At 33.6% G+C, this 16,928-nt stretch overlaps 1 protein-coding gene across 7 annotated transcripts in view; it reads right to left on the reverse strand.

Annotated features, from left to right (window-relative positions):
* NOL4 (nucleolar protein 4) overlaps positions 1-16,928 on the reverse strand; it is a gene marked incomplete at both ends in the record, with an annotated part of 315,002 nt that overhangs the window by 205,585 nt on the left and 92,489 nt on the right. For all 7 annotated transcript variants that reach the window (XM_081262673.1, XM_081262672.1, XM_081262669.1 and 4 more), the window contains one exon: positions 8,334-8,466. In XM_081262673.1, the coding sequence (XP_081118799.1) occupies positions 8,334-8,466 (133 nt within the window). The remainder of the gene's footprint in view (positions 1-8,333; positions 8,467-16,928) is intronic.

Here is a 16,928-nt window from a genome sequence, read left to right on the forward strand (position 1 = left end):
TCTAAAAGGGGATATTTGTTCTAGTCATTTACTCCAACCTAAATAGACCTTGAAGGGTGAAAAAGATATCAGTGAGATTTGATTTTTCCCAGGGATCTTCAAAGTAAGAAACTATTCAAAATTTTGGAAATTAACTTCTGACCTATTGACATTAGAAGCCATGTTTTTATAGCTTTTTAGTGATTTTATTAGAAAGTTAGCAATTCAAATAATTAGAATGCAGAATATTGGTCTATTACTTAATTAACCTAGAATATATTTATAAACAGTATTATTTAGAATAATAACTTATTTAATTTTTATTAAACTCTATTTAATTTTTGCTGTTTCTGGTTAAAAATTTACCTATTCTTAGAAGTGATATATAAACTAAAGATCCTCACTCTACCTTATAATTATCCATAATTGCTAATATTAAAAAAGATATATGTACATGCTATAGTTTAATATTTGTATGCAGGTTAGCCACTCAATTTCAATTCAATTTTTTTCCATTTATCAAAATAATCTGGCCAACTGAAGCATACAAAAACATTTCTATAATGCAAATATTATGAGGAAAAGGAAAGATTTTCAAATTCTGGAAAATGAACTATGCATTTACAAATGCAAACAGAATTATCAAATACATCCTTGAAAGAAAATTTGCCTAGATTATGTATTTTAAAAGTTCATCATATATAGAAGTTGAAGCTAATATTGAAGAACCAGCTCTTAAGGAATTCTGTTCACAAGTCCTCCTCCCTCTTTGGTTGTTTCTATATATTACCATATCCACTTTGCCTGTACCAAATGGGAAAAAAAAAACTATGTTAAAATAATCTCAATATTACTTTGTTGATTGAATTGACATATCACCATCAAACAGCATGGTTTGCTTTCTCAAGAGCAACACATTATATGATGTCAAAAGTAAATCATAGGAAATAGTTCTAAAAGGAAATGCACACATTTTCTACTCCAATCCATTATTTTTAAAGTTAAGTTGAAATGCTGAGAATTTAGAAGTATGCCTCAACTTCCCTTTGTATTCCTATTTATCAATTTTATAGAAAAAGATATAATTTATTGTAACTAAAAAATACAGAAACCTTTTTTCTATACTAATGATCTTTGTGAGTTTAATAAATCACATATATTCCCTTACAAAAAATACCAGGAATTTATTTCATACTGTTAACTCAGAAAAGCAATTAAATTGGTTCTTGGAAAATTGTCCTTCTGTCAGATGAAGTCAAATGCTTATTTCAAAATGAAACTTTATGTCTGTTTCTGAACTGATGCTTTACTTTTGCTCAAGTACGCCTTTTAAAATAATCTCAAATTATATTACAGAGCTGTAAGTAGCAAAGCCAGCACAGTATTAACTCCAAACTAGACCAATGGAATGAAAGACATAGAGACAAACCACAAACCTACAGCCATCTACTATTTGGTAAAGGTGCCGGAAATATATCTTGGGGGAAAAGGTAGCCTTTTAACAAATGGTGCTGGAAAAAGTGAATAACTCTGTAGGAAAATGAAATTAGACCCCTCCCTTTCAACCTGCACAAAACTCAAATCTAATGGGTCAAAGACTTAAGAATTAGAGACCAGATTACAATTTCTAGAAGAAGACAGAGGGTCTATATTCCATCAGACAGGTGGTTCTGGAACCAATTTCCTTCACAAGACTCCCAAAGCACAAGAAATAAAACCAACAATCAATAATTGGGGTGACACTTTTTGACAGTTTCTGCACAACTAAGGAAAAAATTAGGAGCAAGAAGAGAGAACCCACAGAATGAGAAAAAATCATGGTTAATCCTCTGATATGGGATTAATATTGAGAATATACAAAGAACTCAAAAAATTTAACATCAAAAAAACAAATAACCCAACCAATAAACGGGCAAAAGAACTAAACAGAAATTTCTCAGTAGAAGAAACACAAAAGGCTAATAAATATATGAAACAATGTTCAACACCTCTACAATCAGGGCAATGCAAATCAAAACTAATAGAAAGATTTCATCTCATTCCAATCAAAATGATAGTGATTAAGAATACAAACAACAATAAATGCTGGCGAGGTTGTAGGGTTAAAGGTACACTTGCACATTACTGGTGGGATTGCAGTTCTAATGCAACCACTCTGGAAAGCAGTATAGAGATTCATCAAAAAAAAAAAAAAGTAGGGATAAAACCACTATATAACCATGCTATCCTACCACTGGTTTATTTTCCTAAAAAAATCTAAATATTGGCATACTACAAAGAACAGCCACATCAATGTTTATAGCAGCAGAATCTACAATAGCTAAATTGTAGAAAAAACCCAGATGTCTGTCAATAGATTTAAAAATTGTGGCATACACACACACACACACACACACACACATACACACAGGAGATCTACTCAGCCACTGAAAAGAACAAAATCATGGCATTTGCTATAAATGGAAGGAAATGGGGAATATCATGATAAGGGAAATTAGCCAAATTCAGAAACTCAAAGATAAAATGTTTTCTCTCATATGCTGAAGCTAGAGTAAAATAAAGGAAAGTGGGTGGGAATAAGAAGATTACATAAGAAACCAATCAAATATAAATTAATAGATGAGTGAAAGAAGTCTAGTAGACTAGAGGAAGAAAAAGGGGAGGCATCTAGATGATGAAAGGGAAAAGGGGGTGGGAAAAGGAGTGATCATGAAACTGAAATTGATTTCTTTGCATGTATGAGTATGTTGGGATGAACCCAACTACTATGTATATCCATAAAGTTCTCATAAAAAATTAAAACAACCATTAGACAATAAATAATCAATAAATTATCTGTTTGAAGATGATAGACATTCATAATAACTGAACAATTAGGAGAATACCTTTTTAGCTATACTCTCCCTAATTTCTGGGATCTGAGATTCAAAGGGTAGCTTAAGTGGCAATATTTTTTTTTATCCCTAATCCATTTAAAGACAAGACAGATCATAGGCACTTAAAACTAGTAAATACATGAATACAGGTTGCTCTGGATTTCAGGTCTGGAGAGTTTTTTGGAATTCTGAGAACCACAGACAATGTGTAGCAATGCTGCCCTCAGAATAAGCTCCTCAGACCCCACAACACCTTCAAGGATGTTATGGTTTAAGAGTAAATCAAATGTAGATAGCACCTTTAAATGATTCTAACCTACAGACATTATTTTAAAATCCTATTAAAATTTTAAAATAGTTTCACATATATTCCTCTAAATCAAAGATGAGAGTAAAATACTTTCTGTGCATATATTGGAGTTTCTGTGTCTTTTTTTTTCTTATCATTATTTCTTATTGAGTTGGGAAAGCCATATGGACTTCAAATAAGTAAAAGGAGCTAAATATTGAACTATTATTCTCGATACCAATCTTTCATCCTTTATATCTTTTTTTTTTTAAAGAGAGAGTGAGAGAGGAGAGAGAGAGAGAATTTTTTTTTAAATATTTATTTTTTAGTTCTCGGCGGACACAACATCTTTGTTGGTATGTGGTGCTGAGGATCGAACCCGGGCCGCACACATGCCAGACGAGCGCGCTACCACTTGAGCCACATCTCCAGCCCCTATCTTTTTTTTTTTTTAAATTTATCTATTATACAACTTGGGGCAAGGCATTTTCTTGATTTTTTTTTTTCTGGAAACACATAGCATATATATCATATATATCTCTCCTTTGGCATTTCATGAATAGAATGCATATGCTTAATAACTACAGTGAAACAAAAACTGAAAAAAAATTTAACTTTCCACTTTATATAGTACCCAGTATAAAGACATCACTAACCTGCTTATGTTATAATTATTAGGGAGAATTTTAAAAAACTCACGATATCCTGCTTCAACATATTTTTAAAATAAATCACTTAATTTTAAAGAAAATAGAACATTTTAATTTAACCCTTAAAATTTTGTATTGTTCAAACTGCAGTTTCAGCCAATTATTAAAATGGAGTTTCTCCTATAATTTACCCCCAAATTTGGACTTAAATATATGTGTTATGGTTGCAGAGAAAGACATTTAACTACCAGTGAAAATAAAATAACACTCAAGATCTACCCTGATAGAGTAGCTACCGTCACAGGTGAGTACTTAAAATCACATTAATATTAATGTAAATGATGTAACTTTAAATAGTTCCTCAGTCTTGCTAACCATATTTCAAGGACTCATTAGTCACAACTTGGATAATGACACCCATTCATTGGACAATTCAGTCATGGGACATATCTATCTTTGCAAAAGTCTATTGGGCAATACTAGACTTTTCTCCAATGTTTACTTTTAAACTTCTCTTCATTGTTTCTCTTCCATTTCCATCTTCTGACTTCTTACTAACTGCCTTTTCCTGCCTTGCCAGTTGTTCTTAAATCTGACCCACCAGGGGACAGTCACAGTATCTGAAGATACTGTAGTTGCCACAGCTGGGGGGAAGGAGCTTCTATCATGCCTTGATATAGGCTATGATTCTGGTAAACATCCTATAATGAACAGAAAAATTCCCCCACCCCAGACAAAGAGTTATGAGTCAATTGTGCCAAGGTTGAGAAACCTGGACCCACATTATACTCTAGCTTGAGGCCAATTTTGCCATGTTTATTAAAAATTTGGTCACCATAAGTCTATGCCTTTTGATTGCTCCCCCAAAAATTAATACACACTGTCCTCAACAAAGCAATACACTCTTGCCAACTGAGGCCTAGCACCCAAACTCCCCACTAATCTGAAAAATATACTGAAAGCTTCATTACTATAAATTCATAATTTTCCAGAAGAAGAAGCTTTTTCAAACTGGTTAGATTAACGATTTTTATTCCTTTAGATTATGTGCTACATGAGGGCAAAGTCTGTGTCTTTTCTATTTTTATTTTTTTCCTTTCTCTAAGAGTTAAGATATATATATCTTAACTCTTAGAGAAAACATAGGGAGAACAAAGCAAGAAACATGAGTTACTCTCATAAAACAATGATGACAAAAATCATCTGAGTATGTACATATGTGACTCAGTGTGTGTGTATGTATACAGGGAAAATAAGGATTGCACAGTAGTTTGGCAATATGAGTTACTTAAGGGAGTGCCATTGTTATAGGAAAGAAAGAAAAGAAAAAAATATGCAAAACTGTTACAAATCATGATTAAGGTTGAAAGTTATATTTGAACCATTTAAATAACAGAGCATTTAAGAACTATCTGAAATGGAGCAGATGAAAGGGAAAGCATGAAAAGACCCATTAATTAACAGATTTGCAGTCTCGAAGAGAAACAACTAATCAGTCAGAAATAAACTGTTTCATATAGTAGTAAATCCTCTGAAAAATTCTGGCAATTAGGAAATAGGTTGATAGACACAGTCCTGAGTGCTGAGAAGATGTAGGGATTTAGGGAACTGAATTTTTGATTCAGTGGATACTACTGAAAGCGACAAGATTTGACTTGACCGCCTAGGCAGAGTAGGTAGGGAGAGAGTTAAGGAGTGCACTCTGGCATCCACAGACTAAGATATAGAAAAGCAGCTCAAGGAGATGACTGAGAAAGCAAGCCCATGAGGAGTCAAAGGGGAGATTTTCCCTTAAATATCAGTGCTAGGGGAGATGAGAACCAAGGGTCAACCCATGAGTTAGCAACACAAAGTCTGCCGATGGTCCTCTTGAGAACAATGAAGAGGGTTGGCAAGGATGAACATCTACCTGAGATGAACACTACTGAGATGAGCCCAAAAGAGTAGAGATGAGGAAGTGAGATGAAAGACAGTGAGTTTCCCTGTAAAGTATATTGTGGGGGTGCTACAGGTGACAGAGGCAATAAATGAAGCAGCACAATGGGGTGAGCCATGGTTTTAATGATTTTTAGTTTTCAAGTTCATGTTGAAACTGTCTGCAATTCAACCGTTTTAAGAGGTGTGGCCTTTGGAAGTTGATTGGGTCATGAGGGTTCCATGTTTATGAGTGGGAGTGGGATTAGGTACTCTTACAAAGAAGACTTGTCAGAAGGAATGTACCTTTCTTGCCTACCCCTCTTGCCCCATCCCATTTTCCACCCTGTGAGAACACAGATTCCTCAAGCTCTGGAGGAGTCAAGAGCAAGCTGCCACACTGCAGGTGAAGACTGAGCTCTCTCCAGACTCAACCTGCCAGTGTCTTGGACTTTCAGTTTCCAGTACTGGGAGAAATAAATTTCTCTTCTTTAAGAATTGCCCAGTGTCAGGTATTTTGTTTCAGCAGCACAGACAGAGACAGTATCCTTGAAGGTTTTTTAGGAAGTCATGTTTGTGCACTTATTTTAATAAACTAGCAGGATGAAAAAAAATCCCTGATTCAGGAGAAAGAAACAAAATTGCAAGTGAAAACTCAATGAAAAGAAGGAAAAACATCCAATATGTAAGGAAAAGGTCAGGCCTAGATTGGAGAAGAAACAACCAGATATGTTCTTTTCTGAAAGCATACATCAGTGTATCATGACAAGGTGCTTTCCCCTAAGGGTAATTCTGAAGTTATTCCACTGCATCTTATTAAAATCAATACAAAAATTGATCACACCGGTTGTGCACAAGCCAAGGGTCCATGACTGGCAATTCCAATCAAGAAAACAATGAGTTTTGGTGGTGGGAGACATATATGTAAATTCTCCAAATAATAGACTAAAAATGATGAGAATATAAATAAGTGAAACACATAAAAATATTTGAATAGAGTGATATATATTAATATTTTAGTTATTCTATGAAACTGGAGACATTTAATCATCATTAAAAAAAAAAACTCCAAGAAACAAACATATCTACTTTTTTATTCTCCAGTCTAGGCCTGATCTTTTCCTTACATATTAGATGTTTTTCCCACTTTTCATTGAGTTTTCGCTTGCAATTTTGTTTCTTTCTCCTGAATCAGGGATATTTTTTTCACCCTGCTGGGTGTGGCAGTAATCCCAGGAACTCACAGTTTGAGGCCAGCCTCAGCAATTCAGCAAGGCCTTAAGCAGTTTAGCAAGACCCTGTCTCAAAATTAAAAAAAAAAATAAAATAAAATAAAAAGGACTTGGGGTGTAACTCAGTGGTAAAGTGTCCCTGAGTTCAGCCCCCAGTGTTGGGGAAAAAAAATTCCAAGGAATGTGTACTCATGTTTTTAAGAAAAAAAAAGAGATAATTTTTATCTAAACCAGAAGAACTTCATACTGCAATAGCTATTATACTGTTTAGCAAAACAACCCATGATTTTAAAGTCACTGATAATCAATGTTCTTCTTTTCTCATATCTCACACCAACAAGACATCAATATTGTTTAGTATCATTTAAAATGAGAAAAATGAAAGTCCTCCTTTTTTGTATCCTTAAATCTGGAGAAATATTAAGCTTTGCCAACATAGACAGAATTTAAAAAGCAGCCAGAAATACAGCTATCTTTTGCATTTTTTAATAAAATTTCAAAGAAAACAAGTAAAGGTTCATCCCCCTAACTGTAGGCACAAAACTAAGCAGTCAAAAAGTTCATATAAACTTGCTAATTATAGAAATAATAAACTAATTTTGAACAAAATTGGTCAATTTAATTCTATTTATCACCTTTGGTTTTTTCATCCATGATTACCCAAATAATGAACATTTACTTCCATATATAAGCTAATACTTCCAAAGAAAAAAAATCTACAATAATAGTTGTCAGAGATCTTAAAACTTTCAGGCCTAAAGCATTAAATACCATCTCAACTTTGCTAAATTGTTCAGTTTTCTTCATAGTAAGAATAGTAGGATGGTTTAAGCATCTTCAACAGACTCAGAAATAGGAGTTCACAATATTTTCTTTCCTTTCCTTTGCATTAAGTTAGCTCAAATGATAGCAAACTATCTTCTTACTGAGAAAAATGATTCTGATAAAATTGTACTTTAACATTCAGTGTTTTTAATTGAAACTGGTCTTTTAGGTAAGTGAAAAACACCCAAATGAAGCTTTTAATCATTTTAAGCTTTTAATTCAGTCAGAAAATGATGTTCTAAGAATCCAAAGCTGGAAAATATTATAGAAACCCAAATTGCATCAACAAAAGACATTTTAAATTCAGGGAGCAAGACATGGGTATGCTTAGATTTTAGAACTGATATATTTTTATAAATCAGTCTAACACTTTAGGTTTGAACAAGTACTTAAATCTAAAAATAATAGAGTGGATGACATAACCTGAGTATAGAGAAAAACGTCCCCATGGAAACCAATTTTTTAAAAAATGGACACAATAGTTATGAGGGGATTATCGTTTTAATAGATTCTGACTCACTGTTGGTTTTTGTTGTTTTATTTGTTTTTTTCAATTTGAAAGGCTTACCATCTTGCTGGCCATGAAGAGTCTGAGGACTTTGCATTCTTTCCTCAAGATTGGAGCTAAGATCAGAGTTCACAGCTGACATCCGTGTTGAGTCACTCATGTCAAATTCATCACTTTCTATTGAACTTTCATCCTGAAAATGGTTTTAAAATAACATCAAGTGTCATAAAATATACTACATTCAAACAATGACCATTTTATCTACATGGTCAGTTAGAGGTTATCCAGTAATAAGCTTTTACAGAACTCAGTAAAATACATTCAGGCTAATAGATGTTTGAAATAACAATGAAGTGATTTCTTTTTTCAAGCAATTTTAAGACTGGTGAATATTCAAACAATATATGTATGCACATGCATATTTTAAAGACAAAATAATGTTTAGGGAGAATGTAGTTTGGAAAATTGCCTGAGGAGTTAAAGAATGAATTTTTTCAGCAAATACCTCCTAAAAATGTCAACCATAAAATATGACATAAAGAGAAATATAATCTTTTATTAAAAACAAAATGACTTGATAAAATATTATAAACACAAATCTTAAAATGAAGTAGGAAAGTTTTCATAAAAATTTTCACTAGCAAACAGGATTGAGTCTAATAATAGACAAATACACGTCTAGAGTCAAAATCTGCATTTGACATATAGTAAGGCAATCTTGATATATCATCAATCTTTGCTTATAAGTGAATATAAACTGCACTGCAACCATAAAACATGAGTTCTAAGTAAAATTGTGCAAGATTCATTTAGGAAAATCAGTTCACAAAATGGCTTAATTACCAAAAGGTCATTTCACCAAATGACAATTTCAATAAAAACCTATAAAATACTAACTTGAACTAAATCTAGGATATTTTGCTTTAGTCATTTCACCAAAGCAAACTCCTTGGAGAACTAATTTTTTGATAAACGATGTGCTTAAAGAGCAGGGAGTGCTGAGAAACCTGGGTCAAATGTAAATGTTTCTTCAAAATCACCAAGCTAGACTTTAATTTGTAAATGTCTGAACTGAAAGTTTAACATTAATAATTAGCAGCTGCAACGTGAGTGCTGCAATTTTTTTTTTTCAGACACTGGTCTTCCTATCTGCTCACTCAGTCATCAGCACAACCTGTAAGCTAGGAACGATGATTCACACAATTCTATTAATGATCTTGATGCACAAAGAAGTTAAATAACTGAAATAACTGTCCCTGCTACATATCAGAACAAGGTCTCATATGAAGTCACCCGGGCTTGAGGAAACAGCTTCTTTGAATAGGAAGAGTTACCTTGGTTTCAAAAAATAACATGCTGGTATCAGCAAAGAAGCTGCCATTGTTAGGGGGCAGGAGAGTTCTAGTAGACTAATAAACTGGCCTTCATAGGTTCATAGGTCAGGCCCAGGTGATTTTGATGCCAATTCTTCACCAAAGGTCTGATTGTGTCTAGGTTTGCTAAGTAGCACTGGCTCTTCATTAATTCAGTAAGGAAATGCTACCTTGGGAGACCTTTGGGCAATCTGTCACATAGACTTCTGGTGACATGAACTTTCTCTTAGTACATTATTTTTCACAATTCTAAGAAAATCCAAAGTGTATCTGTGATTGATTTTATATATATATATATATATAAATATATATATATATATATATATATATATAAAATATATATATACATACATACATACATATAATGTGTATATGCAATCTTATGAAAAATCCTAAATGATTAATTCAGTCACACATTATTTAGTAAAACAATGGATACAAATTTATGAGCAGAAAAATGACATGTTCAGAAATGTGAAAATTAATTTGCCTATTAATTTGTGTAAGGTAGGACTGGTGTGGGAGAAATTGGAGGTGGGTATATATTTCATAAGATTGTATATACGCATTATAATATATAATGTGTATATACATACACACATATAAGAAAAGAAAAATAAGAGACTCTAATGTGGACTTCAAAGTAATCAGTGTTACAATATTCATGTACATACATATACAGTTATTCTTTACATATAATGTACATAGTGTCTGTGCTACTATAACATTTTAGAGGATATTCTCAGGAACCAGACTTCCTGGATTTCAACCCATGCTCTGCCATATATTAGATGTTTTACCTTGAGCAAGTTACCTTTCGGTTCCTCCATTTCTCTACCCATACAGTGGAAATAATAGTAGTACCAATCACTAGGGTTATATGAGGATTGAGGGTATATTTAAAATAGAATATGTCAGGCACCAAATAAGCACAATATAATTTTATGATACTGCTATGCAGAATATGTGACAAATTTTAGAGTAGAATAAGATGCACATATAATATATGAACATATACAATACAATAAAATAAATTTTAGTAGCATAGTAAAGGTGAACAATACCATATATATATCATAGAATAATTAAAATAAAAATAATAAAAGGGAGATCAGTAGAATACAGCAAGCAAATCAGGGAGAGGGAGGAGAGGAGAGAAAGGGAAGGTACTGGGGAATAAGATGATCAAATTATGTTACATGCATGCATAAATATGACATAATGAATCCATTATGCATAATTATAATCCACTAATAAAAAAGACAAAATGTGTTTCTAACTTCTTTTGTGTTCCACATTAACAGTCTTTATGAATAATTCTTACTATGCCACAAAAAGATGATCACATATTACCTGATTTCATAACATTTATATGTGTGAAAAATGCATATGTATGTGAGAATGTGTGTGTCTGTGTATGTGTGTGTGTGTGTGTGTGTGTGTGTAAAGAAGAGTTAGACATTCGATTCAAGTCACATTCTATGAAATAGTTGAACAAACTGCTATAACACATTATAGATAATCAATAAACATTTTATCACCACTTAAATGACACTTAAATGTCACTTAAATCAATACATTATAGATAATCAATAAATATTTTATCACCACTTAAATGTCAGCACCCTTTTAAAGAAATTTGAACAGGAGATTAAAGTATTATGTAACCGAATGTACTGTTATATACTTTTGTTCTTTAAAAAATCAGCAATTTAAAAATATTTATTATCACAAACAACTTAATGATTGAGAACATTTTAAATATTTCCCTCAATTTTGACCTATGAAATAAAATCCACTTGTCATAGTTCTCCTTATTTAAATATCAATTGCTATGCACTTTTATGAAGAGCTTTAATTCAATGAAGTGCAAGTGTTCATTCTGTAAGTTCCATTCCAATTATTCATCAATTAAATTATTCTCTTTTAATAAAAAGGTAGCAAAAGTTTATGAAATATCAGATTTGGGTTTTTCATCAACATAGAAATAATGCTAATCATTATTTCTAGGGAAGCAGCTAGGGAAGGTTTCTAAGAAAACCATGGTCAGCTACTATAGTAATTGTCTCCCTGAAATTTAGTTTCAGAAAAATCAAAACAAATATTTTAGTATAATAATTTTCTGTCCTTTTAAAAAATGTACTTACTATGTACTTACTTATGTTTAAAATTTGTATTATTATGCTTCTGTCTCTTTTGAGAAGTTGCTGGAAATGGAGACATCTGATAAGCTCCATGTTTCACTGCAGTTCCAAGTTCCAGATTTTGCTTCTAAAGAGTCTGGACCATATTACCACTGACTCCCATTGCTATTGTCCTGATTGGTTCAAAATCTCACTTTCCCTTTGCTGAACCACATACTAATAGATCCCTAATTATCCTACCCACCTCCAATTTCTCCCACACCAGTCCAACCTTACACGTATAGGCAAATTGATTTTCCCATTTCTGAACATGCCATTTCTCTGCTCATAAATTTGTAGCCATTGTTTTACTAAATAATGTGTGACTGAATTAATCAATCTCATCTTTCTGGAGTTGTTTTTTTCATTTACTTATGCTCAAGTCAAATTAAAGTCTATATTATTAACATTGGTATGAAATACACCACTTCAAATTTTATTGTGCATGTATGTATAGTTTGTTACAAATTCAAATCTCCACGTCTCACACTTCAGACCTGGAACTAGAATCTTGGTTGGGTTCCTACAACTCTAGTTCAAAAAAGTCCTGGATGTCTCTAATAATGATTGTTTGACCAATGCTCTTCCAGAAAATATTCTGTGATGCTGGAATTGCTCTATAGTACTCTGTAGTCAAAAAGGGAACTACTAGCCATACGTGGATAGTAAATACTGAAATGTGGTCAGTGTTACTTAAAAACCGAATTCTTAGTTTTAACTAATTTTGATTAAGTCTCAATTAAATTTAAACATTCACATGTAAAGACTACTATATTTAGAAGTACAAATTTGGCAATTCTTCAGTTGTAGATCTTGAAAATACATCCAAGCATTATTAGAAATACATAAACCTAAAAAATGAATGGATTGGTATTTGACATTTCTTTGTATAAATTTCTAGTCAAAACATGTAAATATATTTAAATTTTTGAGGTGGGGGGATACCATGGACTGACTGAACTCAGGGGCATTCGACCACTGAGCCACATCCTCAGCCCTATTCTGTATTTTATTTAGAGATCAGGTCTCACTGAATTGCTTAGCACCTTGCTTTTTGCTGAGGCTGGCTTTGAACACATGATCCTTCTGCCTTAGCCTACCAAGCCACTAGGATTACAGACATGCACCACTGCGCTCGGCTATTAAAAAAAAATAATAACAATTATTGTCAAACTCTTCTCCAGAAAGTTTGTTTTAATTGCAACTATCATCAACAGTTTGTAAGAAAGTCAACTGTATTTCAAAAAATCTTTCTCAGTGTGATAACTCCAAGTAAGTTAATTCATAAAAATTTATTTTGACAAACATAGGAAGTTGGTTTTTGCATGGTTTATGATCATTGTAGTAGATAGTCTCCAAGGATAGCTTCATTAGCTCTTTCCCTCACTGTACACTGATGCCATTACTTAGGTCAAAAGTCAGTCTCACCCCCCCCCTTCCTTAAAAGTAAGCTGGCTTTGTTATTTTTGTTTTTAATTTTTAGCCAAAAGAATGTGTCAGAAGTGATGTTATGACAGACCCAGAAAACCAGGGAGTTTCTGCTTCCTGTCTCTTGGGAGTTAGCTGCCATGGAAGAAATCTGACCACCCTGGGGTGGAGATACCTTGAGGAAGCCCCATACTAGCTAGATAAATAGAGAGAGATTATGTACAGGAGAATTTAGGAATCAGATATTTACGGGAAGCTTTTTTGGACCACTTAGTTTAATTCAGCTGCCAATTGAGTTTAACTGAGGAAAAGTCTTCATTTATGCCATGGGTGCCAAAAGAAATCTCTAAGTGAATCCAGTCAGAATTCTTAACCCACAGAATAATAAACAATAATCATTTATGGTTGCATTAAGCCACTAAGTTTTGGGGATGTTACACAGCAACTGACAGCTGAAAACCATCTACTCTTTCTTCTTTATGATCTGCCAATATCATTCTATTTACATTAACTGATTTCAAAACAATGAGTACTTGGTAATAATTTAAAATCTATGTGCAATAGCTGAGGCAGATGTTGGGCTCTGAAGTCAGGTAAATTTAGCTCAAATATCTGATCTTCTCTGAACTAGTTTTATCATCATGGTAAGTTTTATTAGTTCAAAGTCTCGGCTTACTCTTTACAAAATGGTAATGGAGTAATATGTTATAAAAATTAAATTAGACAATTCAGATAAAGCTTCTAGAACATAAGCCGAGAGTTCCTGGCTATCACTCCACAAGGATTTTTTTTCAATATATGGTCCATTAATTTTTTTTTCAGTTCTTTTTTTTTTTATTGGATGTTCACAACATTACAAAGCTCTTGACCAATCATATTTCATACATTAGAATCTAGTGGGTTATGAACTCCCATTTTTACCCCAAATACAGATTGCAGAATCATATCGGTTACACATCACATTTTTACACACTTCCATATTAGTGACTGTTGTATTCTGCTACCTTTCCTATCCTCTACTATCCCCCCTCCCCTCCCCTCCCATCTTCTCTCTCTACCCTATCTACTGTAATTCATTTCCCTCCATGTTTGTTATCCCATTCCCCTCATAAACTCTTATATGTAGTTTTGTATAACAATGAGGGTCTCCCTCCATTTCCATGCGATTTCCCTTTTTTTCTCCCTTTCCCTCCCACCTCATGTCTCTGTTTAATGTTAATCTTTCTTCCTGCTCTTCCTCCCTGTTCTGTTCTTAGTTGCTCTCATTATATCAAAGAAGACATTTGGTATTTGTTTTTTAGGGATTGGCTAGCTTCACTAAGCATAATCTGCTCTCGTGCCATCCAGTTCCCTGCAAATTCCGTGAAAATATTAAACAAAATTTACACTTAAGAAAATTGCCCTTTGTTTGTTGTGATCATTTGCTTGTCCCCAGAGTAGTGTTCCTATTTACTCTTCGGTTCTCTGTCACTCATTCCAGTGCAACTCATGTCTAATCTGTGGTGATTTTAATATCTCTGGAAACATCCTGACCTGTCACTCTCATGAGCATTTTCCCCAAAGATTTTATCCTCCATCTTGTTTTAGTCAGATAGTCCACATAATCATACCCAAGCCAATTCATGAACTGAATGCAAATCTTCAATAATTTTGATTTCAATATTCTGTTTTCTGCCCAGTATCTCAAATTTTCCATATTCCCCCTTCGAGTATCCCAAATTTATTCCTCCTAAATTTCCACCCTACTTATATTTACAACCCCTTAATCCTAAACCTGTCACTGATCTCTCATCTCCCTCTTCACCTCTATCATGACCTTGCTCGTCATCTCAACATGGCTAAAATTCAAGGTTTTGTCATTTTATTCATGCCCTTTGTGTGCCGCCTTCTCTTTTCACAAGACCCTAAACATAACGCATTCCAATTTTTCCCTTTACTCCTATATCCATAAACATGATGTTTATCTACAAATATTAATATCTATTCAAAGGATTTTGCTTGAAATCTAAGCCCAAGAAACCCAAAAGAGGACCATTTTGCCTGGTCCATTTACTTCCCATTGTCTAAATTTCTAATTTCCACCCTCGACTTTCTTCCCAAACTTTCTCAAACATCCTCACTCTTGCTTTATTTTTTACTGAGGAATTAGGAACAAACATAAGAAGTCATCCACTATCTGATCCTTCCTCTCTGTGCTCCTTTCTAAAGCCCACTCTTACAATTTTGAAAGAAAAAAAAATTTCTACAAATACTAACAAAATTGCTCCATCAAACTCCTTCCTTTCCTTGAATCATTGCTTCCTTTTGCTACATAATTCTTGTCCACATGCAAATATGCTATTATTTGTCTAGTATCAGAAAATTACATATAATAACCTCTTCGTGTTCCCATTCCACCTACAGTTATACTCCCTTTTTCTGCTCTCCTCCATAACAAAATTCTTCTAATGACCTTCCTGCCTCCAGTTCTCTCTTACACCCACTCTATTCAGACTTCTACCCCTACCATTCCATAATAACTACTCTTATGAAGAACATTAGGTTATACCCAGATTCAATTTTTTGTCTTCTTTTAAATTGACTTACCAGCTGATTTGACATAATAGATTACTCTAGATTCCTTAAAATACTTTCTTCAGTTTTCTTATAGTTCAAAAACTCTCCTGATTGACCTGCCAACAAATTGGCTGCTCTTTCTCAGTAGTCTCTGTTGGTTCCTCTTCATCTCTCAGATGTCACACATTGAAAATTCCCAAGACAAAGGCTTTGTTCCTAAATTTATACTCATTACCTAAGTAAGACCTCTGAATGTGTGGCTCTATATACTACATGCCAACGGTGCCTGGTGTCACATCCACAGGCCAACTGTCTGAACAAACCCACCTGAATATTTAATAAATGTCTAGATCGAATTGAATTTCAAATAAAAAGCTCACAATTGAATCTCTAATATCATGTATCAAATTCATTCTACCTACAGTCTTTCCTATAATTAATAGCAATTCTACTCAGTAAGATTAAAAACTCTGACGTCATCCTTCGATGTTGACTTTCTTTCGTACTCCACAGATAATCTTTCAGCAAATCTTAAAACATATTCATAATCTGACCTCCTTTCACTTTCTTAAGTACCATCCCTCTATCTAAGCCTCCATCATCTTCTTTCCTATGTTCAAGACATTTGTCAGAACCTCTTGTTAGATCCAACTAAAATGGATACACACAAAACGACCACTGGCCACTCTGGGCACCAGATTCATCTAAAAGATTGTAGTAAAGGTAGAACTTATCAGAAGCCGTCATTTTTCTTCCATGGGAGCCCTTGCAGTTGAAATGCAGCAGAACACATGGTTACCATGTTTTTAATAGCTGCTCCTGTGCTAGCTCAGGTGTGAAAAAGTAGTAATCATACTGGGAAGGTTGAGAACCCCATGCTCCAAAACAGAAAAAAAATGTCTTATAACTCTACCATTATTGCTTTTAGGATTCCGTGAGGGACAAGTCAATTATAGGAATAATCTAACTCAGGGAAACCTAAAGATTTTTACCAGTGTCTCTAGTTCGATGATACAGTTTACCAACTGGGATCATTTTTGCCATTAGAAATATTGCCAAGGAACATGATTGTCTTTTCAATTTTATCAGGTTTATGGGGGAATCATTCTAGAAAG

This window comes from Spermophilus citellus (assembly GCF_964194105.1).
Source record: "Spermophilus citellus genome assembly, chromosome: 12".
NCBI classification, from domain to species: Eukaryota; Metazoa; Chordata; class Mammalia; order Rodentia; family Sciuridae; genus Spermophilus; species Spermophilus citellus.